Below are 9,916 nucleotides of genomic sequence, written 5' to 3' on the forward strand. Positions count from 1 at the left end.
GAGAGCTGCTGGAGACCATCTCGTCCTTCCCATACTGCCTCCAGCTCTAGTTACTGGGCCGGTTCATCAGGTGGGCTTACTCTCATGTTCTTTGGCCTACTGAATTGCAGAATAGAACAGGCTCAACAAGAGCAAGTATCAAACACTTCTGCAAGCACAGGGTGGTTTGTAGCCTAGCAGTTAATCTGCTGTCAAGCGAGAAACACAGATTTCTCTTCCCCTCGGGCAGGAGTGGGATTTAAGCCTCAGTAGGAACGCTCTCACAGCTGAGGTGCCACGCAGACACGGGGAGTGTCTGGAAATGACTGTTTCTTATGCAGAACCTGATCTGCTAAATCAGGGTAATTTACGTGACAGATTCTGGGCTCAGTCCACCCTGTGTTTGTCCAGACAACCACTTGGACATATGCTACCTCCTGCTCTCTTCCAAGAGCTCCTGTATCTCTTACTGGTTTTCTCATTCCTGAGGCAACAGCTGACAGCCATATCTCACACCTGGGCAGAGCTGGCACACTGCTGCCTACGCCTTAGTTGAAAACAAAAACAAAACAGAAAACAAGAATAGTTTCACGCTAAATGCCCTGCACAACCTGCTGCTGGTGCTAGGCAGAGGGACATCTTGTTCTTAAATTTAGGTTAGGGTTACCCATGGTTGAAGCACTCACTGCCCACTACTCTCTAGGATGAGGAGACACCTTCCAGATGATATGTGATTTATGCAGTGATCAAAATCAGTTTAAAACCTTATTTAAACCAGCGCAGATTACAAGGCAGGTAAGTCTCTTCCCTTCCTTTGAAGTGAAAGCAGTGCTGGCCAAAAGCAGCGCTTTATTGTGGGGTTACTATGGAGCAAGAGGAGAGCAGCATAAAACTTGCATACATCCACTTTCACCATCAAGTTATGAGAAAGGCAGACACAGTATTGCAGAGTTGGTAAGTTTGTTTCCAAGCTGATTAAACAGTCCATGACCAGCATTGTTTTCACTGATTGCTGTACAAAGGTTTAAACACACAGGATCAAATTTTTTCACTGCTTGACACAGCACTTAATTTCAGGCAGCTCACCCCTGCCATTGACTACACAGCACTGAAGCACATGAAAATCTCTGTACAGTATCTAAAATCATGTACGTAAACCTAAACTACCAGAAGCATTCAAGTTCAATGCTTTAAGACTCACATAAGGGAGCTTTTTTTGTGGTTTGTAAAAGTACTTTCTCCCACTCCTGACCAGTCAAACCTATTTTTGTGATTTAGGCTTTGAAACTACAGTTAGATGCTTCTTCCCCTTCAAGACTATGCCCTCCTGACTGAGGTGCTCTGCAGTTAACTGAATTCCCAAGGAGGCAACACCACAAGCTCCAGTTTTTCTGGAGCTGCTTTCCAGAGGGCCAAGACAAGCAGTCCAATTGAAGGACTCCAAATGAACAAGCCGTAACTCAACTTTAGTTCACTTGCACAGAATGTTCACTAGACAGGATGCTCTGCACCTCACAGGAAGCAGAGACTGATCTCAAACCCCTCCACCAAATGCTCAGCTTCAGCACAGGTGCACAGAACCTCACAACTGCTTCCCACAGGCGCAAAAGTACCCCTTTTATCTCTCTGGGGCTGTGGTAAATTATGCTTCATTTGTGAAAGTGTTTGGGTGAATTAGTCTCTTACTGGTTTGCATGGTAACCAAAAACTGTACATGAGAATTAAAGTAAAAACTACTGCCATGAAGTGAAAACACTATTTATTTTTATAAAAGGCAATAATTAAAACAAATCCTACCAGTGTGTACATTGTACACATTTGAGTGACACTTACAAGAATGAAGTTTCCATATACAAAGATTACAAGCCCACACTGGTAAAGGATGCACACAAGCACATACACAACTTCAGATGCCTCAATTCCAGATGACAGTACCAATTACTCTATGACCAGACCTGCATAGCATTTTTGTTACTAGCATCCACACTACTTTATTCCACTACAAACTGTACACAAAAAGCAAGAAGGAGTTTAGTCAGAGAGCATACATATTCGCAGATAGAATTTATTTGCTGGAATAATCTCTCACTCTTCTGTTGCCATCTTCAAGAGATACTCTTTGTCAATTTTGAAGAGCCTCCACCCCTCCTCAGTGGACAGATCAGAGGCACCCCTTCTCTTATAGAACCTGATGGACGGTTCATTCCACTCCGCAACAAGGAAGTGCATACTGCTGCAGCGGCACTTCACAGCAACCTGCAAAGTGTGCAACAAGACACATTTCAAACAACAACCCCAGATAAGCCTAGTTAAAAACTGGTGAGACTATTGAGCAACTAACTGCGTACCAAAGTCATCAAGTTCATTCTGTCGGTCACTTCAGCACTTGTCACTGTTTAACAGACACTAGACAATGTTTTAAGCTATCTAATGTCCTGTCACCTCCTTTATTTTAATTCTGAGTAGTGCTGAAGGAGAAGCTCTCATGCAGTTAGCAGAAGAGCAAGAATACTGCCTTGCCATGCGTCCTCAATTCTGCTTGTTTAGACTTATCACTTAGACATACCTGACTCAAGTTCTTCAGAATTTCTGACCCAATGCCAAGTCCTAAAAAAAAAAAACACAAGAAACTAAGTTTTTAATTTTAAAGCAGCCCTATAGGAAGCAGCTAATCTAATTCTGTGATACATACCTCTATACTCAGCCATCACATAAAAATCTTCAAGATACAGCAGTTTTCCAATCCATGGATCGTAAGTGAAGTAATACATGGCAAAGCCCACAATGCAGTGTTCTGAAACAAAGGGTGTAACTTTAGCTAGACTGAATTTAAAAGGCAAAAATATTTAAGTCTTACATGCATGTTTAAACATACAGATTCTCTTTGTGACATGCTGACATTTGCTAGTAGGTTAGAATTAAGAATGAAGTTTGCAACTAAGCACTCAACTGAAAATACAAGTTCTGACAAACTTGTATCAACCTAACAGAATGAAGACTGCCCTTGCCATACCCTGAATCCTCAAAAGTACTACCGCAGTAAGTGCTGAACACAAGGCTTTCTTTCTACAAACGCATACCCTACTGATTTATCAGTATTTCCATTCTGGAATACAAGTAAAAACTCTATACAGCAGTTCACAATCTAGATGACTGCCCCAACTCTGCTTCCTTAGCACCATAACAGTCTATCAAACTCTAAAGAACACTGATCTTTCAATGTATATTCCCTCAGTAACTACACTGTGCAAGAAAGCATGCTCCTGGGCCGCCTTTACAGCAGCACTTCCAGCACCTCAACTGATGCTTCCACCAAGAGCATCACACTGTTTTCTTTACCTTCAGCACCATGAAGTCAAGGTAAGTAAAGCCGCAGCTTCAATTATAATTAAAGATGGCTCAAGAAGGAAGAGAAACCAACTCTTCCAACAGCCACCCACTCAAACCTAAACCTTGAGTATTTTAACTTCATCTGCTGTAACACTCTGCACATACTGTAAGAGAAGCGTGCAAACAGATTTCTGATCTACTGTGTCTTTGGTAAAGGTTTGGGAATAGCACTTTGTCCCTGTAGACCTTACCTCATATTATGATCATCTACTTTATTGTGTAACGGATCTTTTAGTTACCTCCCCGCCCATCCATGTACACGGAAGGGCCATGTACATGGCGAAGCTAGAGACTGTAACCTGAAGATTGGGGACAAATTAAAGAAAAAAATGTGATTCAACAGGATTACATAAAGGTAAGTCAGGGTCAAACAAGAAAAGCCATTTAATTAATTGGAGTCAAGTACATTATGTTATACCTGATCTTCCCACGCCTCCAGGGTTAGCGACTACTTCAGCAGAGTATCACTATATGTTACTGCATTTAACAGTTAACCTACTCCTCCTACCCCAGTTCATTGGTGGAACCTTACATGTAATCGATAACATTAAGTATAAGATGCCTCTTGTGTATTTAGCGTCTAAAAATAAGTATCGGGAAGTCTCACCTTCAGGCGACCACTGTTCTTTTGGCACTTCTGCAACCAGACAGTGGTAGAAAGGGTGCTCGCCAAAACCATCCTCAAGCAGTTCTAGAAAAGCAGAACAAATCGGCACCTGAGACGACGGATACTGCCACCAGGCTACCAACCCGGTGAGCAGATGCCGCCCTTATACCTTTCTCAGTTAGCACCACTTGATCCTCCATGTCCTCGTATTTCGCTAGTTCCTGGAAGAGAAGGACATGTAAGCAGACTCTCCCCGCAGCCGCTCCCCTATTGGCCGCTCCCCCCCCGCAGCCTTGCGCAAGAGCTTGTTTTTGCCCAGGCAGAACGGCAACCGTGCCCCCCCACCGCCGAAGGCTGAGGAGCTGCCCCACGCCCCCTGCCCACCGCGGGGAGACCGGCGCCTGACGGGAGACCGGCGCCTGACGAGACCCCCGGCCCCCGCCGCGCCCGGGCACGGCGCGGGGGGACGCAACGGCCGCTCCCGCCCGCCGCCGGAGCGGCTCTGCCCCCCGGCACCGCCGGCGGCCGCCCTCCCTCCGCCCCTCCCGCCCCGCACCTTGATCAGTCGCAGCAGGTCGGGGCAGTCCTCAGGACGCGCGGCGCGGATGCTGAACGAGGCCATTTTCGACGGCGCTTCCCCCTGCGGCCCCCTCGGCTGACGAGTCCCCGATGTGTGAACAGGAGGAGCAACTGCTTCTTCATTCGTGTCCCGGGCGCGGCGGCCACCTGCGGTCAGTCAGGCTGCGAGCATGTCCCGGCGGCGCTGAGCAGACAGGCGACCCTCCCACGGCTGCCGCTCCGTCCCCGACTGAGCTGTGCCAGCCCCCTGCCCCGGCTTCCCCATTTATAGACGCCCGCGCTCCGCCTCTCCCCGCACGCCAGCCAATGGGAGCGCCCGTGGTGCTCGCCCTCAGCCAGTGATCGCGCTCCTCCCCGCAGTCTCGCCTCAGCCTGCCAGCAACAGCTGGCCCGGGGGGTCGCGTGACTTCCCCCCCCGCGCGGTGGCGCCCCCTAGCAGAGCCGGGCGGCGCTGCAGGGCGCCCGGGTCAGACCGCGCCCCTTCTCCCTCAGCGGCGCGGCGGGGGGGTGGCGGGCCCGAGGCTGAGGGGACCCCAGCCCCGCCCGGGGAGCCCGCCCTGGCGCCCCGCGGGGCTGGGGGCTTCTCTCGGCAGTGGCTTCCCCTCCGGAGGCGCCAGGAGTTGTTCCCCGAAAAGTGAGCCCGTCGGTGCCCCGGCGAGTGCGACTGCGCCTGCCTGGGGGCTCTGCCGGCGGGGGTGTTGAGCGCCGCGGCACCATCTTAGGGCGGTGGCGCCGCCTTGGGCGCAGGCTCTGCGCTCAGGCAGTACGGTGGCTTTCAGCACGGTATTTTTCACCGGTGTGTGTGTGTGGAAAAAACCCCAAAAAGCCTCTGTACTTGCTTGAAATACTAAGTAGTGATCTGTATCAAACCCTGCGGGGGGTGGGGAGGTGGGGTGTGTCTAGTACTAAGGTATGCTCCTGGGCAGGAGCGTCCTGATGGAAAGGGGTTCAAAACATTGACGTTTCACTTTGGGCTTGGGACCTTTTCCAGCCTGACGCACACACCGTAACCGACCTGGTTGACCCGCCTGACTGGAGAGGAAGGGGTAGTGCTGGGAGAAGCACAAAGGACAGGAGTGTTTTCAAAACAGGAGGGATCTGCTAGTAGTCTGCCATAAGGGAGGCCGAGGCTCCTTCCCGATGGAGGTATGGATGTCCTTGAGGAGAGAGGTGGGTGTAATGAAGAAATTAAGTCTGGATAAACTCCCCAAAATGGCTTTGGAGTGTGAAAGGATGGAGGATTATCCCCAGCCCAGGTCTTCCTCTGAACATTACCTACAGATGTAGATCTATGCCACAGAACGAGAGCAGGATCCTGATCTAGGTGACCATGTGTGTCTATAGACCCACCAGCTAGGCCACACAGAGGAGAAGTATAATTCTTTGGCATATGCATGGTTTTCTTTTCACCCTCTTCTATAAACTTTGCAACTATCATGTCCATTCTTAGATACTGTAAAGGAGCTCTTTATTTTACATTTAGCTTAATCTGACTTGTTTTAAGAGTGATTTGGGATATGGGAAGACACTAAGTCACGCTACTGCTGCAGAGTAACAATCCTGAAAACCTGGATCCCCAAACACTCTCACAACACTCACACCCTATTTTTCAGTGTATCCAACAACCTACCTTAATTTAGAAAGAAGGGCCAGCATGGAACATGATACTACAAGAGAATTGTATAAACAAGTGTGTATTCTGGTGGCTGGTGTGAGCCAAGAAGATCCTTTGGCATGCAGTGGAAAGTGCCTAGAGTCCTGGAAGAGTAATTTAGGATTTATGCAAACACCCTAACTGGCTCAGTTTACCCTCTATTGGAGCAAAAATGGAGATGCCCAAAGAACAGAAGCATTTCCAAAACACAAAGCAACAGCCAATGGCCAGTGGTAGAAAAGATTTGTTTCATGAGTTATGGATCTGGAAAACCTTCAGGACAGCGCTTTTGGTAGGGAGACTGAATCTGAACAAACTAACAGAGAATAGACTCAGCCTAACTGCATACATTTCATGAATATACATTTTTCCAGTCCCTAGAAATGATCTGACTGGGGTCAGAAATGGGGAATACTGTCTCTGTGAAAGACTTAACAGCGGTTTTGTTGTGTCAAAGACTTAACAGTGTTTGTGTTGTGTCAACTCTCTTTGTTTAGCATTTCACAACGAGGAAGTCATGCTGTCAGGAAATGCACTGTTGTGTAAGAGCAGAAAGTGCCTGGTTTCTTTCATTCTCAAGTCAGAAAAGTCATATGATTTTAGAAGTTGAAGTTTCAGCAAAAAAAAGCATTTTCCACCTTGACTGTTTTTGGAAGTCCTGCTTTAACTTGCTCAGAAATGTGCTGATATTGTGTCACCCCAGTGAATACAGTTCATTGGAGTTAGCTTTCAAATTCACGAGGCAGAAGGAAAAAAAAAATCCTAAAGTATCAAAAATAGTTTCATGAAACAAGAGGAAATGCAGAGAATAAAAAAGGGGAAAATGAAAAATATAAAATTAAGATACCTAGATCTCAGAGACTATGCTGCAGTTATTTAGTACTATATTACTAGAGGTATTTTTTCAGAATAAGTAAGATTAATAAGAATGGTAAGAATATTTGACAAAGAGGTTCTAAAAGAACTCAGTCTTGTGAATGAATCAGACTGATGGGCCTTGTACTTTACAGCTTCTTCCTCTTGTCTCAGGTCTGTTTGTCTTTGAGCAGGTTTCATGTCGTCTTGAGACGTAGCTGAGGTCAGTGGTGAAATCTCTGATGACTTGTGTGGGGCTCGGATTTTATCCTTGAATGGTCAGCCTGTGTATTTGCACTTCTCCCCAAGGGAATGAGTAAGTCTCCTGAAAAGTATCAGGTTTTTCTCAAATTATGCAAATACGTATGCTGGAAAGTGGTTAGCAAACATGTTTAAGGTAAACCAATGTTGAAATAACCTGTTACAATGAAATATGCACTGAAGTCTGGATTAGCTCAATTTTCTGTTACCAGCCAGTAGCTTCTTCCACGCAGAACCTACTGACTGTGAATCCATCTGCATTTCCACCAGGAGGGCCGGTACTTCAGTGTTTGAGGGGTAGAATGGTTAGAATTATGTAAAAAGATCATGTGCGTTGTTCCTCTTATTCTCATTTTATCTCCTCCCTAACTCTTACTTGTAAGTGGTGAGACAGAAAATGTTGTGCAAAATAGCTAGCAGCACTTTCTTTTTTAGCATGCAACAGGAACGGGTATTAATAAAAGCGCATAAAGCGCTACGTATCTGACGGAGGCAAGTTTTCCACACATCCTCTCCGGAGATGGAGGTCTTGTCTAGTCTCAAGCTACAGGAAGTAGCCATGCCATTTCGTCAAGATCCTTTCATGGCGATGCAAATGAACAATTTGTTCAGAGTTATGGGACCTCAGCTGGACACTTGTACAGTTAACATATCTTTATTTGCATCTCAATTTCTGAATATTTTCTTATCTTGGAGGCTGGAAGGAAAGGCTGAAAGTGGGCACCAGCTTGCTTTCTTTACTGTTCAACTAATCAAACTCTCCTTTACTTCTTGTATTTCAATTTTTGATTTCCTCCTTCGCTAGGGAGATTCCTTGAATTGCTATATGAATGCTTCTCTCATGCCTCAAAGGTTCTCTGTGTGTAATAAATAAAAGAGGAAAGGAGAAGAACTGCTTATTCCACATTAAAATGCAGTGAGTTAATAATTTTTGATTACAGTATTAAATCTTCTCAAGTATTTTAATCCAAATTATATCTCCAAATTGTATCTCTGAATTACATCTCGTGTCAAATCTCTGGAGCAAAATACAGAAAATGCAATTAATGTTCAGTGTTGACCTGTTATTTTTCCACACTAGTCTTCGGGCAACATTCAGGATTCTCAGCATTTTCAACTGAATGATTTATTTTTAATACTCAGAACTTGCATTGATATTTATGAGTTCACAGTTGCTTCCAGATTTTTTTTTCAAGCAACTTATGATTACAGTTTATCAACACTAGGCTGTACGTAGAAAAAAAAAATTCTTTTCTATCAGAATAGTACAGAATGGTAAATAAATACTGCAGTAGCACTGCTCAAAATTTGGGGCAAATGCAAACCCAACAGTTTCACATAATAAAACTACATGAATTTCCCTTTACTGGAAATAAAAGGACCATCATTTTCCATTATTATCTTTGAAGGCCTATTTTAGGTCATTGGAACCCTATTCCTGTAAGCTGATATACCTCATCTTGTCATTTGTAATTATGCAATTTGATGAATTTGGGATTTAGACATAACTAATTATCTGCCTGCATCCACAAGTCAGCTACATCAGGCAGGCATATAATTCGGGGTATAAAAGTTATAGAGAGAAATGCTGGGAAAAAAATCAAACCAGGCCTCAATTTTATAACTTTATGTTTTGGATACAGCAGAAGTCCCTTTGGCTCTGATCCTGCGATATACTTGAATCAGTGTTCTTGGGTGCAATATCTCAGGCTCTAAAGAGATACCCAGGGAATCTAAATTTTTCCTTAAAACTAATGGGTGTTCACATGATGAGCAGGTGTTTTTCTTATACGTCACAATCACAGTTTTGTCTTTTGGCACAGGCTTGTGCACTGTCCAGAGGTGATTCTTTTCATGGCATCTTGGTTTTTGAACCTTCAGCACGCACCCATACCAGGTTTCCACATTTTTTCCCACAACCAGATGAACGCGAAGCTTTGCAATAGTGCTCTCGACTTTTTCCTCTGTAGACATGCAGAGCTGGTCTGCGTGTCGTCACGTAGCAAGAGGCATGTGACTGTATGGGCTGGCGTATCCCAGGGCCAGCTGGGAACGATGGGACTTGTAATCTGCGTGGTCATGTTGCAAGAGGCGTGTGACTGTATGGGCTGGCGTATCTCAGGGCTGTAGCTGGGATCGACGGGACTTGTAAGATGTTTGGGGCTGTGGGCCAGCTGAGAGGAGCTTTTTCCGTCGTGCCGTGCCTGCCACTCTGCCCGCTCTCTGCCTCCTCCACGAACGAGGCTCACCCGCCAGGCCCCTCGCTTGTGCCTGGTTATGCAGTCATGAAACAGGAGCGAAGCGCTCACACTGCATCCATGACAGAAAACCCCTGGTAGTAGCAAGGGTGGGTTCTGCTTGGTGTGCAAGGCATGCAACTTCAGTCTCTCAGTCTTTCAGAAGGGAAGACTGCAACATATCGCAAGTCTCCTATTAAAGAGACAGGAATCCTCTTTTTCAATTCACATAGCCTTACTTTAGTTTGTTTGGAAGCAATTTATCAAAAAGAAGGTCATAGAGAAAAAAGACTGATCAGGTGTTACTCTTGCAAATAATGAATAATCTGGTTAATGCTCTTTCCCTGTTAGCTA

General features: G+C 45.6%; 1 protein-coding gene across 1 annotated transcript; it reads right to left on the reverse strand.

The window, feature by feature from the left end:
* Nucleotides 1-1,721: 1,721 nt before the first annotated feature.
* SAT1 (spermidine/spermine N1-acetyltransferase 1) lies at nt 1,722-4,806 on the reverse strand. Its single transcript, XM_075521142.1, has 6 exons — nt 4,533-4,806; nt 4,146-4,197; nt 3,977-4,060; nt 2,672-2,773; nt 2,546-2,586; nt 1,722-2,235 (listed from the first exon to the last, which is right to left on the reverse strand). Exons 1-6 carry the CDS (start codon nt 4,596-4,598, stop codon nt 2,065-2,067), a joined length of 516 nt encoding a protein of 171 aa, XP_075377257.1. The 5' UTR covers nt 4,599-4,806; the 3' UTR covers nt 1,722-2,064.
* Nucleotides 4,807-9,916: the final 5,110 nt, after the last annotated feature.

This window comes from Mycteria americana, chromosome 1, assembly GCF_035582795.1.
Source record: "Mycteria americana isolate JAX WOST 10 ecotype Jacksonville Zoo and Gardens chromosome 1, USCA_MyAme_1.0, whole genome shotgun sequence".
Lineage (NCBI taxonomy): Eukaryota > Metazoa > Chordata > Aves > Ciconiiformes > Ciconiidae > Mycteria > Mycteria americana.